The sequence below is a fragment of the Bos mutus genome, chromosome 18 (genome assembly GCF_027580195.1).
Source record: "Bos mutus isolate GX-2022 chromosome 18, NWIPB_WYAK_1.1, whole genome shotgun sequence".
NCBI lineage: Eukaryota > Metazoa > Chordata > Mammalia > Artiodactyla > Bovidae > Bos > Bos mutus.
Genome location: NC_091634.1, coordinates 10,185,707 through 10,202,210, shown reverse-complemented (window position 1 = coordinate 10,202,210; position 16,504 = coordinate 10,185,707). Strand labels below are relative to the sequence as shown.

At 50.0% G+C, this 16,504-nt stretch overlaps 1 protein-coding gene across 2 annotated transcripts in view; it reads left to right on the top strand.

Moving 5' to 3' along the window:
- Positions 1-200: 200 nt before the first annotated feature.
- RELB (RELB proto-oncogene, NF-kB subunit) overlaps positions 201-16,504 on the top strand; it is a 28,413-nt gene continuing 12,109 nt past the window's right edge. Inside the window, exons 1-3 of one of the 2 annotated variants that reach the window (XM_070387547.1) lie at positions 201-522; positions 1,524-1,571; positions 7,220-7,563. In XM_070387547.1, the coding sequence (XP_070243648.1) occupies positions 216-522; positions 1,524-1,571; positions 7,220-7,563 (699 nt within the window). In that variant the 5' untranslated portion in view covers positions 201-215. Of the gene's footprint in view, positions 523-1,523; positions 1,572-6,453; positions 6,902-7,219; positions 7,564-16,504 lie in introns of those variants that run through there. The other variant, XM_070387548.1, reaches the window with a different exon arrangement.

The following is a 16,504-nucleotide window of genomic DNA, read 5'->3' as shown; positions in this document are numbered from 1 at the left end:
GGCTGGTCACAGTTTCCTAATTTGCTACATGGGTAGGTTAGGTAGTGGCTCCAAGCGGACTCAGTGGTCTTGGCCTGGGTAATGGGCATCGTCGCTGGTCGGGCCCCTCGGGTGAGCCCAGCCTCCTCTTCCCGGCCGGCCCCACCCCCGAAGCCACGTGACGCGTGGGGGTTTTCCCGTTCCCCTGGCGTGACGTAACGACGGGGTGAGGGCCAATGAACGCGCAGGCCGGCGGCGCCGGGGAATTCCGCCGCCCCGCCCCCGCCCGCCGCCCGCCCGGCCCGGCCCGGCGCCCCCCGCAGCCCCGGGCGCCGCGCGTCCAGCCCGGCCTGAGGCCCCAGCCCCTGCGCCGCTCTCCCGACCCGCGATCGTCCGCCAGACCGTGCCACCTGGCCGCTCTGCCCGCCCGCGTGTGTGTGTTTTGGTCTGGGCTGGCCTCCGGGCCGTCACTCCCCACTGGTTGGGCCATGCCGAGTCGCCGCGTCGCCAGATCGTCCGCTGCGCCGGAGCTCGGGCCCTTGGGTAAGCGGGGCCAGGGATCAGGAGAGGAGTCTGGGGTGGGACTGGAGACGCGGGAGTTCTGGGGGTCCCGGAGCAGTCTGGGAGTTCCTACAGGAGTCCAGGGGTTCTGCGGGGAGAGTGTGAGGGTTTGGGGACACTATATCAAAGGGAAGGAAGGAGGCAGAGGATGGTGACCGGGTCCGGTCCAAGGTAAGAGAGAGGCGTCCCACTATAGAGTGAGAAGGGGGCGGGGCCTGACCCTGAGGCAAAGAAGGGGGCGGGACCCGACGACAGAGGGGAGGGGCGGGGCCTGACTCCGAGAAGGAGGAGCGGAAGCCGTTCCTGAGGGATTGGGCGTGGCCAGACGCAGAGAGGGAGAAAAAGGAGGGGCCTGGCTCCCAGTAGGGGGCGGGGTCTTAGATTAGTGCGATGAGGGGGGCGGGGCCTAACGCAAAGAAGGAAGCAAGCTCTCGCCTACTCAGAGTAAGAGGCGGGGCTTACGGTGATAGGGGGCGGGGACAGACTCGGATAGGGAGAAGGGGCGGGGCCTGACTCTGGCAGAGAGCGAAGGGGGAGGGCCTGTTCTGAAAAAAAGAGGGCGGGGTCTGACTCAGAGAAGAAAGAGGAGGTGGGGCTTGCCTCAGGAGAGAAGTGGCAGGGTCTGAGAGGGAGAAGACTGGCTTGACACTGGAAAAGTGAAGGGTAGGGTCTGACCCTGAAATAAGGGAGGGGGTTGGGGCTTTTCTAACTGAGGTTCATAAGGGCTCCTTCAGGCCCTTCTCAGCCTTTTTAACGGAGAGAAGGAGCAGGGTCTGAGTGTGACGAAGGGTAGGGTGACTGAGAGAAAGTAGAGAACCTGTCCACGAGTTAAGGAAGTAAGTAAGGCCAGACCAGGCAAGCCAAGAGTGAGGGGCCTGACCCAAAGAGGCGGTGCCAGAAGAGGAACGGGGTGGAGCTTGGAAGATTCCCTGGTTTTCCCGCCGCATCTTCATCACCTCCTGAACATGCTTCCTTCCCTGCAGGGTCCGCTGATCTCTCCTCGCTCTCTCTCGCCGTTTCCAGGACCACGGGTGAGCAGCCCTCCACAGTTGCTGCCCGTCTGCACTCTCAGGACGGGGCAGAGGGAATCCTATGGAGGTGGCATTGTGCACGCCTCTGTCTGGGGGGTTTTGCAGAGGTCCACCTCAGCTTTCCTCAGCCTGTGTCCCTCCCTGCCCGTTGAGATGGGGGTCCCCAGATGCCCCTACCTCCCAGGTGATAAGGAGCTGGGCAAGTATAACTAACCACTTACTCGCTTTCGAAGAGTCCTCTTTAGAGATTAACTATCATAGTGCAGAGGGTAATAATTATATACTGGTGCCACCACCCCTTCACTGTGTGAATGTCTGTCTGCAAGTCATTTCCCCTCTCTGGGCCTCAGTTTTTCTCATCTGTAAAATGGGCATAATATGAATGCCTCCCTTTTAGAGGGACCAAGATGAGTCAATGAGCTGATAACAGCTAAACAGTACCAGTATTAAAACAATGACAGTATTAAAGCAATATCTGGCACACATTTAAGGATCACCCAGAGAGTTGAAGCGACTTGGCAGCAGCAGCAGCAGAGAGCTGTTAAAAACAAATCTTTGGGCTCCACCTCGAGAATTTCTGATTCAGTGGGTCCAGGATGAGCTCTGGAAATGTGCATTTCTAGCAAGTTCTCAAGAGATACTCAGAACCACTAGTCTATACTGCCCCTCCATTTGGTGCCATCCAAAATTCATGGGACTTCCCTGGTGGTACAGTGGTTGAGACTCCACACTTCCACTGCAGGGGGCATGGGTTCGATCCTTGGTTGAGCAACTAAGATCCCATGTGTCATTCAGCAAAAAAAAAAAAAGCACCCAATCAATATACAGCGCTGACCAAGGAAATACAGAACCATGGCCAAAGGATGACATCCTTTCTCATAAGTGTGCTGGAATTTGCAGGTCAGGAATTGAATCCGTGGCCCCTGAGGGCTGGGTCTGAACCTCTCTCTGGAGGTAGAATCTTGGGATGGACCCCAGAAGTGCTGGCATGGCTGTGGAGGAGGGCCTGTGGATTCTCTAACAGATCTCTGAGTGGGAGACTCTGAAAGGTGGGAGCTGCACTGGAAACAGGTCCTCCCAAGCACTGCTTCTGGGAAGGAACAAGGCTGAGATTTTTCTGACCCAAGACCTAGATCTTTGGTTTCAATTAAGAGTAATTTTTGCCATAATCCATTCAATAAATATTGAGTGCCTATTCCTTACCTGGCCCTGTGCTAGGCAGTGCTGAGGACTCAGCAGTAACTGAGACAACCCTGGCTGTGCCCTCATAGTGCTCCGTGGAGGCAGCTAGGTACACAATGAATTAACTGTAGGATTGTAAAATGTGATAAAGGCTATAAACAAATCTTGGGATCAGTGACACCTAAATAGCAAGGTGGGGATGGGAGAACTGAGATGGAGGGAAATTTTCCCTCATTTTGATGGACCAGACACATACTGAGCCCTGGGTATAGTGGGGAGGGGCAGACGTGTTTCCTCCTCTCTGGTGCTCACAGTCTACAGCTGATACGAATCACTGTAATATAAGGTCATGCCAAATCCTAACGAGTGTCATGAAAATGATAAAACCAAGGCACCTAACTATGGGTGACTGGAGTGGGGGTTCTGGGGGTTACTTTGGATAAAGGAGTCAGGGAAGACCTATCTAGGAGGAGACGTTTGAATGGGGACCTGAAAGTGGAGGAGGCATACAAAGAACTGAAGGAAGGGCATTCTGGCAGAGACTAGCCTGTGCAAAGGCCCCTGAGGCAAGTGGTGAGAAAGACAGCTGCTCAAGTGTGCTTCAGTGCCACCTGAATGGTGGCAAGTTTGTGTAGGAGGTTGGTGGGGGTAGGTTGGTATTTGAGCAGACGCTGAATAAGGAGAAATCCCTAACATTTCCTGACTGAAAGAGGATTTTAGATAATAATAATTAAAAAAAAAAACTAATAACTAAGCTTTAGGAAGGGCTTGAAGTGTTCAGACTCTATACTAAGCAATTTCCCAGTGTGCTTCTAAATCCTCATGCTAATGCCTGAGATACATCAGAGCTCGTTTTATAGAGAAGGAGGCTCAAGAGAAGTTAGGCGACTTGCCCAAGGCAACACAGCCAGCAAGTGACAGCTGGGATTCAAACTGACATTTGTGTGACTCCACACCTGATATTCTGATATGATGTCTTCCAACCTCCCCATTTTATAGACAGACAAACTGAGGCCTAGAGAGCAGAAGCAATTTCCCCAAATTCATAAAATAATGTCTCTGACGCCTTACCCAACACTAGCCAGCATTTCTGTATCACCTACTATCATGGCAGTTCTCAGTGCTTCCTGCGTATCAGCTCATTTAATTTTCACAACAGCCCCACAAGAGGGGCATTATTATTATGTCCCATTTTATAGATGAAGAAACCAAGGCACAAGAAGAGGTTAAGGGACTTCCCCTGGAGAAGGAAAAGGCTACCAACTCCAGTATTCTGGCCTAGAGAATTCCATGGACAGTCCATGGGGTCACAAAGAGTTGGACATGACTGAGTGACTTTCACTTCGCTGGTGGTCAGTGGCTAAGACTCTGCACTCCCAATGCAGGGGGTCGGGGTTCCACCCCTGGTCAGGGAACTAGATCCTACATGCCACAACTAAGAGTTCACATGCCTCAACTAAAACATCCCAAATTCTAAACAACAACAACAAAAAGTTAAGTAATGGGCTCAAGGCCACATTAGCACATAGCAAGGAATAGAGCCAGGATTTGAACAGAAGCACTCCAGAGCTTCAGTCAAATTTGCCCGGGCCTCAGTTTCCCCTCGCAGCCTGGGATCTCCTTGAGGGCTCAGACACAGGCTAAGTCATCTTTGGAGCCCCAGGTTATCCAGCACGGACGCCTGAGAAGGTGTTTCCAAGTTGAAGTGACTTGACGTTGGCCCTGCCACTGAGTGACAGTATGTCCCCTCCTCTCTCCCAGACTCAGTGTCCCGATCTACCAAGTAGGGGTGTCTTCCTCACCTTGCTGACTTCACAGATCACATGAGATAAGAAGTGTAGGAAGACTGCTTGCTTTCCAAGGAGCAAAGGTCTGGCTGCCAGGAGCCACTCCCAGAGAGTGGAGGAGGAGGACAGATCTGGCAGCTGAGCAGCTCGGCAATAATCCAGCCGCCAGTCGCCAGCGCAGGCCACCGTGGATGGGGCACCTGGACCCCGCCCACCCTCCCTGGCTGTGTGACCCTCCAGGCTTGCTTGCTCCCTCAGGACTCCTGTTGTTCTACGTCTGTGGAATGGTGGGAGGTTGGTTTCGATCAGCCATGGTCCCTTCCAGGGCTGAGCTTTCCTGAGGAGGTGATAAGGGGCTTCCTCAGCATTGCTGTTATTCCCTCCTTAGGAAGTAGGGGTGAATCCTGGATCCCGGGTGGGCACCACTGGGGGACCAGCATGGGATGCAGAGCAGGTGGTTGCTTGAGGGTGGAGGATCACTCTCCCTGGAGCTTCAGACACCAGCAAGTGATATCTTGGGGTCTCGGGTGGGCTTTAGGGAGGGGTACACCCTCACATTTTGTTCAGAATCTTTTTTTTTTTTTTTTTTTGCTGAGCTGTAGAACTTGTGAGATCTTAATTCCCCAACCAGGGATCGAACCTGGACCCTTGATAGTGAAAGCACAGAGTTCTAATGACCAAACCTCTAGGGATTTCCCTTGTTTAGAATCTTAGGTGTTCCTTTTTTTTTTCCCCTGGTGATAAAACCCTTGGCTTTTCATCAGATTTTCAACAATGTTTCATAATCCCTGGTCTAAATGTTTTGAGGGGAGGCATTTGAGGGTAGCCTAACCCTAGGAGGCCAGGAGTGAGAGATGGGGGTTGGGGCTTAATATCCCAGGATTTCTCAGGATGGAGGAAGAGGGAAGGGTTCCAGGAGGGGAGGGGGTTGGGGGGGTCTGTCTTAAAACATGAAAGTCTTGACCACTTTCTGGACCTCACCTTTCTTACCTTTCTCTTTCTCTTCCTTCCACAGATGAACTGGGTAAGTATCACAGGGTGGTCTGGGTGGGGAGGCTTAAGAGTCCCAAGTGCTCACAGAGGGGGATCTTGGCTTTCCTTGTTGGCAGAGAGGTCACAGTGTGACTTCTGGGACTGCTGGGGGATTTTAACAGTCATGTGCTCCCAGGGTACTTAGCAGCACTTGTGAAAATTCAGCATATGCCAGCTGCCTTTAATATTAGTTACTATTACTACAACTTTTGTTCATTCCTTGAGTGCATTATATGGAGCACGTGCTGTGGATTCGGCCCCAAACCGAAGCCTTTGCCCTCTTGGAGCTTATACTCTAGTGGCAGAGACCAAAGGAAAAGGAATAAAGAACAAAATGATGTTAGATCAGGCTAAGGCTTCTGAAGGAAATAAACAGGAAGGGGCCTGGGGAAAATATGTTAGATCAGGCCTTTCTGAAGAGGTGAACTGAGATTGGAAGGACGAGAAGGAGCCAGCATGGTTCAAATAGGGGGACCGGGCAGATGGAGGAACCAGTACAACACCCCGAAGAGGGCCGGGCTTGGTAGGTGCAACACAAAAGAGACCAGAATGTGGTGAGAGGGGGCCGTGGGAGGCAAGAGGCCCAGGACAGCCAGGATTCTGTGGCTAAGGCCAGGGGTGTGGGTTTTGTCTTGTTTTCCTGAGATGAATGGAGTCTGGGGGGAGTTTTATATGGGGAAGCTGTTGACTGACTCGTAGGGAGATGGGAGCCACTAGAGGTTTCTGTGCACACGAGGACAGGGTCTGATATCAGATCCCTCTGGCTGTGTGTGGTGGATACACTGGAAGAGGGGAGGTGGGGACCAGGAGCCGTGATCAGATGGAAAAGGATGGAGGGCGGCCCAGGGAGGAGGCAGTGGGGGTGGGAGAAGTGGTGGGATTATACATGTATATTCAAGGGAGAGGCAGGAGAGAGAGTTCCAGGTGGTGCTAAGTGGTAAAGAATCCTGCCAATGCAGGAGATGCAAGAGATGCGGGTTCGATCCCTGGGTCAGGAAGATCCCCTGGAGGAGAAAATGGCAACCCACGCCAATATTCTTGCCTAGGAAATCCCATGGACAGAGGAGCCTGGTGGGCTACGGTCGCAAAGAGTCAGACGTGACTGACGACTTAGCATACACACACGCGCGCGCAGGAAAAGTTCACGGATTGGACCTAGTGGATATGGGATCCTGAGCCACTAACAAACATGGCATCCTTCCAGCTTGATCGCTGGATGGTGATGCTCCTTTCTGAGATGAAGCTTCGGCAGAGTGGCTGTTATTGTTGTTATTAAATGGGGCAAGATGGAGGCAGGGGTGCCTGTGACTTGGTCTTACCTTGATCCAGGTGAGAGGTGATGGAGGCATGGGTGCAGGAGCCGTTTCGGAGGCGAGTGGACATGAGGGTGCAGGAAAAGGAGAAACCAGGCCGACCCCCAGGGCCTTAAGAACTGGGCATGCTGGGGGTCTATTTGCAAGAAGGAAGGCAGGGGCTTTTTTGTGTATTCAGAGCTGAAGCCCCTACTCTGTGTGTGTGAAACCCACAAGAAATCTGTCTTGAAGAAACGAATGGACGGGAAATGGAGAGGGTGGCAAAAGTCAGGGGATTAAACAAGCCTTTTCTTTTAACAATCAGCGTCACCCCCAGTTTTGGCTTCTCCCGCAGAGATCATCGACGAGTACATCAAGGAGAATGGCTTCGGCTTGGAGGGGGCGCAGCCCGGCCCCGAGGGGCTGCCACGCCTGGTATCTCGCGGGGCGGCCTCCCTGAGCACCGTCACCCTGGGCCCCGCGGCGCCTCCGCCCCCTGCCACGCCGCCGCCCTGGGGCTGCACCCTGGGCCGGCTGGTGCCCCCGGCCGCGGGCGCCGGGCCGCGGCCACACCTGGTCATCACCGAGCAGCCCAAGCAGCGCGGCATGCGCTTCCGCTATGAGTGCGAGGGCCGCTCGGCCGGCAGCATCCTCGGAGAGAGCAGCACGGAAGCCAGCAAGACGCTGCCTGCCATCGAGGTAGGCAGAGGGGGATGGGCACCGGGAGTGGGGGGAGGCGGGGGGGTGGGGTGGGGACTGCGATTCTCTTGCCCCCAGGAGTCACATGCGCGAATTTCTTTATTTGTGCATTTTTATGATGATGATGATTGTTTTTTAAATTTCATCTATTTATTTATTTTTGGCTGCACTGTGTCTTCCTTGCTGTGGGCTTTCCCTAGTTGCCGAGCGTGGGGGCTACTCTCTAGTTGGGGTGCGGGCTTCTCATTGCGGTGGCCTCTCTTGTTGTGGAGCAGGGGTTCTAGGCCCTCAGACTCAGTTGCTCCACAGCATGTGGGATCTTTCCGGACCAGAGATTGAACTCCTGTCCCCTGCACTGGCAGGCAGATTCTTATCCACTGCGCCAAGGAAGAAGTCCCTATGGTGGTTATTGTTGTTGTTGCTACTGCTGGGGTGGATGATACCACTGTTGTGTGTGTGTGTGTGTGTGTGTGTTAGTCATGCTCAGTCATGTCCAACTCTGCAATGCCATGGACTGTAGCCCGCCAGGCTCCTCTGTCCATGGAATTCTCCAGGCAAGAATACTGGAGTGGGTTGCCATTTCCTTCTCCAGATACCACTGTTACTTGGCATTCAATTTAAAGAGTTTTCAAAGAAAGACCTTCTTCCTGGCAATATGACAGCATTGATCAAAATCATTGCTGTAAAGGCAGTGTAGCCTCTTGGTTCACGGTAAGAATCAGAGTGCTTGAGTTCAAATCCTGCTTGCACCATCTGCCAGCTGTGCTGCCTCGGGCAGGTTGCTCAGTCCCTCTGTGCCTTCTCTACAAAACGTGGTAACAGGGACTTCTCTGGTGGTCCAGGGGTTAGGGCTTTGTGCTTTCCTACCTGAGGGCCCAAGGCTCAATCCCTCGTTGGGGAACTAGGATTCTGCAAACTGTGTGGCATGGCAAAAAAAAAAGTAAAATAAAATCCCCAAACTTCTGGAAGCAGGATGGCCCATCAAAGGCAGTTTGACAGCCGTTGCCAAGTTGCCCTCCTCGGGGGTTGCACCCATGACTGTCTCTCCCAGTGATGTCTGAGAGGCCTGGTGCCTCATGCCTCTCCAATACGGAGCCTTCTTGTATTTCTGGATCTTTGCCCAAGTGTCTGTGGACCCTGAATTGTGTCCTCACCATCCCACTAGGGCTGAATCCAGGCCCAGCTGCTCCCTGACCTCCAGCTTCCTCCCTGGTGACCAGTTCTCAGTCCCCTCCAGATTTCCCTCCCCGTTTCACTGAGGCAGCCAGAGAGGTGCTGGTAAATTACACATCTGCTCCTCTCCCCTGCTTAGAATCCTCCTTTGTCTCCAGAGTGCCCTCAGGAGGAGGCCCAAGATCCTTTAAGACCTTTGCTTATTTCTTTTTTTAAAAAAAGATTTATTTATTTGTTTAACTGTGCTGGGTCTTAGTTGCAGCATGTGGGATCTTCCATCTTAGTTGTGGTATGTCGGATCTAGTTCCTTGACCAGGGATGGAACCCAGGCCTCCTGCATTGGGAGCGTGGAATCTTAGTCACTGGACCACCAGGGAAGTCCCTCTAAGACCTTTCCTGGTCCAGCTTCCGCTGCCCACTCGCACCCAGCCCCCTCACTCCCCACCATCCGGCCATCAGGCCTTCGCTACTGCTGTTCCTCCTGCCTGAAGTGCTTTCCACATGCAGCCTTAAGTTCAGTTCAGTTCAGTCCAGTCGCTCAGTCGTGTCCGACTCTTTGCGACCCCAGGGACTGCAACATGCCAGGCCTCCCTGTCCATCACTAACTCATGGAGTTTACTCAAACTCATGTCCATTGAGTTGGTGATGCCATCCAACCATCTCATCTTCTGTCATCCCCTTCTCCTCCAACCTTCAATCTTTCCAAGCATCCAGGTCTTTTCCAATGAGTCAGTTCTTCACGTTAGGTGGCCAAAGTATTGGAGTTTCAGCTTCAGCATCAGTCGTTCCAATGAATATTCAGGATTGATTTCCTTTAGGGTGGACTGGTTGGATCTCCTTGCTGTCCAAGGGACTCTCAAGAGTCTTCTCCAACACCACAGTTCAAAAGCATTCTTTAGAGTCCAATTCTCACATCCATACATGACTACTAGGAAACCCATAGCTTTGACTAGACGGACCTTTGTTGGGAAAGTAACGTCTCCACTTTTTAATATGCTGTCTAGGTTGGTCATAACTTTCCTTCCAAGGAGCAGGTGTCTTTTAATTTCATGGCTACAGTCCCCATCTGCAGTGATTTAGGAGTCCAAAAAAAGAGTCTCTCACTGTTTCCACTGTTTCCCCATCTATTTGCCATGAAGTGATGGGACCAGGTACCATGATCTTAGTTTTCTGAATGTTGAGTTTTAAGGCAACTTTTCCACTCTCATCTTTCACTTTGATCAAGAGACTCTTTAGTTCTTCACTTTCTGCCATAAGGGTGGTGTCATCTGCATATCTGAGGTTATTGATATTTCTCCCAGCAATCTTAATTCCAGCTTGTGTTTCATCTAGTCCAGCAGTTCTCATGCTGTACTCTGCATATAAATTAAGTAAGCAGGGTGACAATATACAGCCTTGACATACTCCTTTCCTGATTTGGAACCAGTCTGTTGTTCCATGTCCAGTTCTAACTGTTGCTTCTTGACCTGCATACAGATTTCTCAGGAGGCAGGTCAGGTGGTCTGGTATTCCCATCTCTTTAAGAATTTCCCACGGTTTGTTGTGACTCACACAGTCAAAGGCTTTGGCATAGTCAGTCACCCCCATTTACCTGAGCCGCCTCAGCCCACCTCAGGGATGCCTGTTCTGATCCCTGTGCTGGTGCCAGCTTCCTCCTGTGAGATGTTTCCGTCTCTTCTCCCTCAATGCCTCTCTCTTTATTTAATTGGAGGATAATTGCTTTATAATGTTATGTTGGTTTTTGCTGTACAACAGTGTGAATCAGTCATAATTATATATATATATATATATATATCCCCTCCCTCTTGAGCCTCCCTCTCACCCCACCCTTGCCTCTCTCTTTATATAGACATTTATAGAGGGCAATTTGAAAGTGAGTTGGAGGTATGGTACTTCACTCAAAATGTTTCTGCCTGTATCTCTCAAAAGCCATGACTTGTTCTTTGCAAGGTGGGACCTGTATAATGACAACACTCTTATCACATACTAGAAATGTAATATTCGTGCAACAATATCTTCTAAGGTTGAGTCCATAGTCTATTGATCCCACTGACCCCAGATATCCTTTATAGTTTTTCCCTTTGGTCTACTTGTTTAATATCCAGTCTAGTCCAGTCCTGCCTTTAGTCGTCAGGTCTAAATGTTTGTGTACCCTCTCAATTCATACATTCAAACCCTGACTCCAAAAGTTGGAGTAGGAAATGGCAACCCACTCCAGTATTGTTGCCTGGGAAAATGCCATGGACAGAGGAGCCTGGCGGGCTGCAGTCCGTGGGGTCCCAAAGAGTCGGACATGACTGAGCACACGCAACTCTCAGGTGATGGTGGTAGGAGGCGAGGCCTTTGAGATCAGTGCCCTTACAGATGAGGTCCCAGAGAACGCCCTCAGCCTTCCCCCATCTGAGGACACGGTGACAGAGCCTGCGCCCAAAAGAGGCCCTCACCAGAACCCAGCCAAGGTGCTGGCACCTTGATCTTGGACTTCCAGCCTCCAGAATCCTCAAGAAACAAAGACAGGCATCTTCGGTGTGACTGGGTTTGTTTCTCAGGCTGCCTTTGCGTTTCGGGACGGGGATGTTTATGGAGGACAGAAAAGGTGTCATTTTTTGTTGTTGTTTATTTGGCTACGTGACAGCTTAGTTGTGGCCCGAGGAATCTTCGATCTTCACTGCGGTGTGCAGGCTCTTTAGTTGCCTCATGAGGGATTTTTTTAGTTATGGCACGTGGATTTTTAGTTGCAGCACGTGGGATCTAGTTCCCTGACCAGGGGTCGAACCTGGGCCCCCTGCATTGGGAAGTGCGGAATCTTAGCCACTGGACCACCAGGGAAGGTGTTTTGTAGTATGTCCCACATTCTGGATGTATTGGCTGTTTCCAGGTTAAATCAGGTTATTAATTTTGGCGGGAATACCCCAGTGGTGAGGCCGTGGTCCTCTTAGAGTCTGACATCCTGGCACGTGGGGTGGCAGTTTGTCCTAATATCTGACGCTGAATCGGATCTCATGGCTAAGGTGGTTTATTACTCAGCTCTGGCTGCCCTCAAAATCCCACAGACTGGGTGCCTTGAACCACAGGAATTTATTTTCTCATGATTCTGGAGGCTGGAAGGCCAAAACTGAGCTATTAGCAGGGTTGGTTTCCTCTGAGGCCTCTCTCCTAGGCTTGTAGATGGCCGCCTTCTCTCTTTCCTCACTTGATCTCTCCTTTTTGTCCACACTGGTGTCTCTTTGTGTATCCAAATTACCTCTTCTTGTTCAGTCACTCAGTTGTGTCTGACTGTTTGCGACCCCATGGACTGCAGCATGCCAGGCTTCCTTGTCCTTCACCATCTTCTGGAGTTTGCTCAAACTCATGTCCATTGAGTCAGTGATGTCATCCAACCATCTCATCTTCTGTCGTCCCCTTCTCCTCCTGCCTTCAATCTTTCCCAGCATCAGGGTCTTTTCCAATGAGTCAGTTCTTTGCATCAGGTGGCCAAAGTATTGGAGTTTCAGCTTCAGCATCAGTCCTTCCAATGAATATTCAGGGTTGATTACCTCTTCTTAGAGAATGGCAACCCACTCCAGTATTCTTGCCTAGAGAATTCCATGAACAGAGGAGCCCTGCAGAGGCGGGCTACAGTCCACAGGGTTGCAAAGAGTCAGAGACAACTGAGCAACTTTCACTTCAGAACAGAAGGCCAAGAGGCAGGTTGGATTAGTCCTCACCCTAAGTGAAAGTGAAAGTGTCAGTCACTCAGTTGTGTCTTTGCGACTCTGTGGACTGTAGCCCGTCGGGCTCCTCTGTCTGTGGGATTTTCCAGGCAAGAATACTGGAGTGGGCTAGCCATTCCCTCCTCCAGGGGATCTTCCCAACCCAGGGATCCAACTTAGGTCTCCTGAATTGCAGGCAGATTCTTTATCGTCTGAGAAATCAGGGTAGTCCCCCCCCTAAGGGCTGATTAATTTACTCACCTCTCTAAAGGCTTGCCTGGAAAATCCCATGGGCAGAGGAGCCTGGTAGGCTGCAGTCCATGGGGTCTCTAAGAGTCGGACACGACTTCACTTTCACTTTTCCCTTTCATGCATTGGAGAAGGAAATGGCAACCCACTCCAGTGTTCTTGCCTGGAGAATCCCAGAGACGGGGGAGCCTGGTGGGCTGCCGTCTATGGGGTTGCACAGAGTCGGACACAACTGAAGTGACTTAGCAGTAGCAAAGGCTATAAGGCTTCGCAGGTGGTGCTAGTGGTAAAGAATCCACCTGCCAGTGCAGGAGATGCAAGAGACTTGGGTTCAATCCCTGGGTCAGGAAGATCCCCTGGAGGAGAAAGTGGCAACCCACTCCAATAGTCTTGCTGGGGGGAAATCCCATGAATGATGGAGCCTGGCGCGCTACAGTCCATGGGGTCACAAAACAGTCAGACACGACTAAGCACAGCACTTACAGGGTCTGTGTCCCTGGGGCTAGGGCTTCAACATACGAATTTTGGAAGTGTGCAGTTTAGCCCATAACTGGTAGTGACTCACTTCCTTGATGGTCCAGTGGTTAAGACTGCATGCTTCCACTGCAGGGGCACCAGTTCAATCGCTGGTCAAAGAACTAAGAGCCCACAAGCTGCATAGCGAGGGAAGAAAAAGCTACCAAAGTGATGAATAATTCTCAGTCTAAATGAAATTCGGTCCTCTCTCAATTAACATAGCCATTGCAGTTTTTGACACTTCAGTGTATTTGGAAGTTATGGGAAAAAATGTGTGCGTGTGCGCTCAGTCGCTCAGTCGTGTCCAACTCTTTGCGACCCCATGGACTGCCGCCCACCAGTCTCCTCTGTCCATGGAATTTTCCAGGCAAGAATACTGGAGCGGGTTGCATTTCCTATTCCAGGAGTTTACCCGACCCAGGGATCTCCTGCATTGTGGCACCTGGGAAAAAAATGCTATATATGTAAAACGGAAGGAGGTTCTGGCTTCTGACTTTTTCAAACAGGCTTGTCATCAATGTGAATGCTGGCAGGATATTCAGAAGTCTTATAGGATTTGTGTGGGTCTGTCCTGGTATCACAGGCTGGGTAGCATCTCTGGCCCTGTGTACTGCCTGCTGTGTCTCAATCACCAAAATTGTCACCAGTATCAAAACACCCCCCCTAGAGGGCAGTACTCGTCCACTGAGACACACCTGTTCATTGTAGTTTATAGGCACCAGCTTTACCTGTTCACTTTCCCTGGTGGCTCAGCTGGTAAAGAATCCGCCTGCAGTGCAGGAGAGCTGCGTTCGATCCCTGGGTTGGGAAGATCCCCTGGAGAAGGGAAAGGCTACCCACTCCAGTATTCTGGCCTGGAGAATTCAGTCCATGGGGTCCCAAAGAGCTGGACACGACTGAGCAACTTTCAACTTTCACTTTTCACTTTACATGTTCAGATCACACTTTTTAGAGGTTCTGTGATACCAGCAGAGCCCTGCGAGTGACCCAGGAAAACCAAGTGGGTCTGGGCCCCGCCTCACAGGGCTGGTACCTGTCTGCTGCTCCATGTAGCTGCTGAGTAGAATTCCAGCCCCAGTTGTCATAACTTCCTTTTTAAAAAGGAGAACCTGGAAATCTGGAATAACATGATGTCTCACACCTTTTAAATGTAGGCTCCAAATTTTCCCCAACTTCTTTTTTTTTTGGCTGTGCTACACAGTGGTCGGGACCTAAGTTCCCTGACCAGGGATCAAATCTGTGCCCTCTGCAGTGAAAGCGCAGTCTTAACCACTGAATATCATGGAAGTCCCTTCCCCAACTTAAAAAAAAAATTTTTATTTTATTGAATTATAGTTGATTTACAATATCGTGTTAATTTCTGCTGTATATCAGTGATTTAGTTATGTATACATATGTATATATTTATACATATATTCTTTTCTATTGAATATAGTTCCTGTGTTATCCAGTAGGACCCTGTTGTTTATCCATCCTACATATAATAGTTGGCATCTACTAATCCCAAACTCTCAGTCCTTCCCTCCCCTACCCCGCCCCAACTTTTTATTTTGAAAAAAAAAATTTTAAATCTTTTTTCTAGGTTTCTTGTTTGTTTCTTTCTTTGAAGTATAACTGATATACAAAAACTATACACTTAATGTACACATTTTGATGAATTTAGAATGAAAACAATTGCAATCTCCAGAAAAAGTAAAAAAAATAGTACAACAAGCACCTGTGTGCCCTTCACCTGTATTCACCAGTAGACCTCAATTTTACCTCAATTTGCTATATCTGACCCTCTTTCCATGCACACAAACATACGTACACATGCATAGTGCTCACACACACACACAGATACGCACGTTGCTTTTTTTGCAGACCCATTTACAGATGAGTTGTAAATATCATGTTATTTCACCTGTAGATACGTCAGGGGGCATCTTCTAAAAATAAGCTCCTGCATGGCTGCGACACTGATTACTATCCCCCTAGAAAAGAGTCAGTAATATTGCATAATATCATCTAATATCCAGTCCATGCTGGAATTTCCAAATTGTTCCCCCCCATATTTTTTTTAAGATCTATTGCTTGATTGACTTTTGGCCATGCTGGGTCTTTGTTCTGCACGGGCTTTCTCTATTTGTGCTGAGTGGGGGCTTCTCTTCGTTGTGGTGCTCTGGCTTCTCCATTTGGCAGCTTCTTTTCTGGTGGAGCACTGGTTCTAGGCTTGAGGGCTTCAGCAGCTGTGATGCACCAGCTCAGTAGCTGCAGCTCACTGGCTCTAGAGCACTGCTCCGGGCTTAGTTGCTCCAGGTATGTAGGATCTTCCTGGACCAGGGATAGAACCCATGTCCCCTGCATTGGCGGGTGGATTCTTAACCACAGGGAAGTCCCTCAAAATGTGTTTTATAATGATTTCTCGCTCCTCAGTCTAGGGTCCTATGTTGCATTTGGTTGTCTCTGGAGTCTCTCGCCTCTATTTTTTGGAAATTGAGTTGTATTTGATCAAATATTAAGTGTGTAGCTCTAAGAATTTTGACATATGTATACGTTATTTAACTACCAGCAGATCAAAATACATTTTTTGTTCTTTTTGTTCAAATATGACACCTATCTTTTTTTTTTTTCTTTTTTGCTGCTCTGGGTTTTAGTTGTGGTGTGTGGGATTTAGTTCCCCAACCAGGGATCAAACCCAAGCCCCTGTATTAGGAGCACAGAGTCTTAGTCACTGGACCACCAGGGAAGTCCTCACTCATCTTTTTATTGTCTTTCATGACCCAGATATGTCTGAATGGATGACCTGCAGTTAGGGCTTGTTTGACATTTCCTCATGATTAGATTCTGGGGTTGCACAGAGCCTTCTTTATGGTCCAACTCTCACATCCATACATGACTACTGGAAACATAGCTTTGACTAGATCGACCTTTGTCAGCAAAGTGATGTCTTTGCTTTTTAATACACTGTCTAGGTGCGTCATAGCTTTCCTCCCAAAGAGCAAGCATCTTTTAATTTCGAGGCTACAGTCACCATCCACAATGATTTTGGAGTCTAAGACAATAAAAATCTGTCACTGTTTCCAACTTTTTCCCCTTCTATTTGCCATGAAGTGATAGAACTGGGTGCCATGATCTTCGTTTTTGGAATGTTGAGTTTTAAACCAGTTTTTTCACTCTCCTCTTTCACCCTCATTAAGAGGCTCTTTACTTCCTCTTCACTTTCTGACATAAGAGTGGTACCATCTGTGTGTCTGAGGTTGTTGATATTTCTCCCGGCAATCTTGATTCCAGCTCGTGATTCATCCCAACAGAGGATGCCTGTGCTCTGT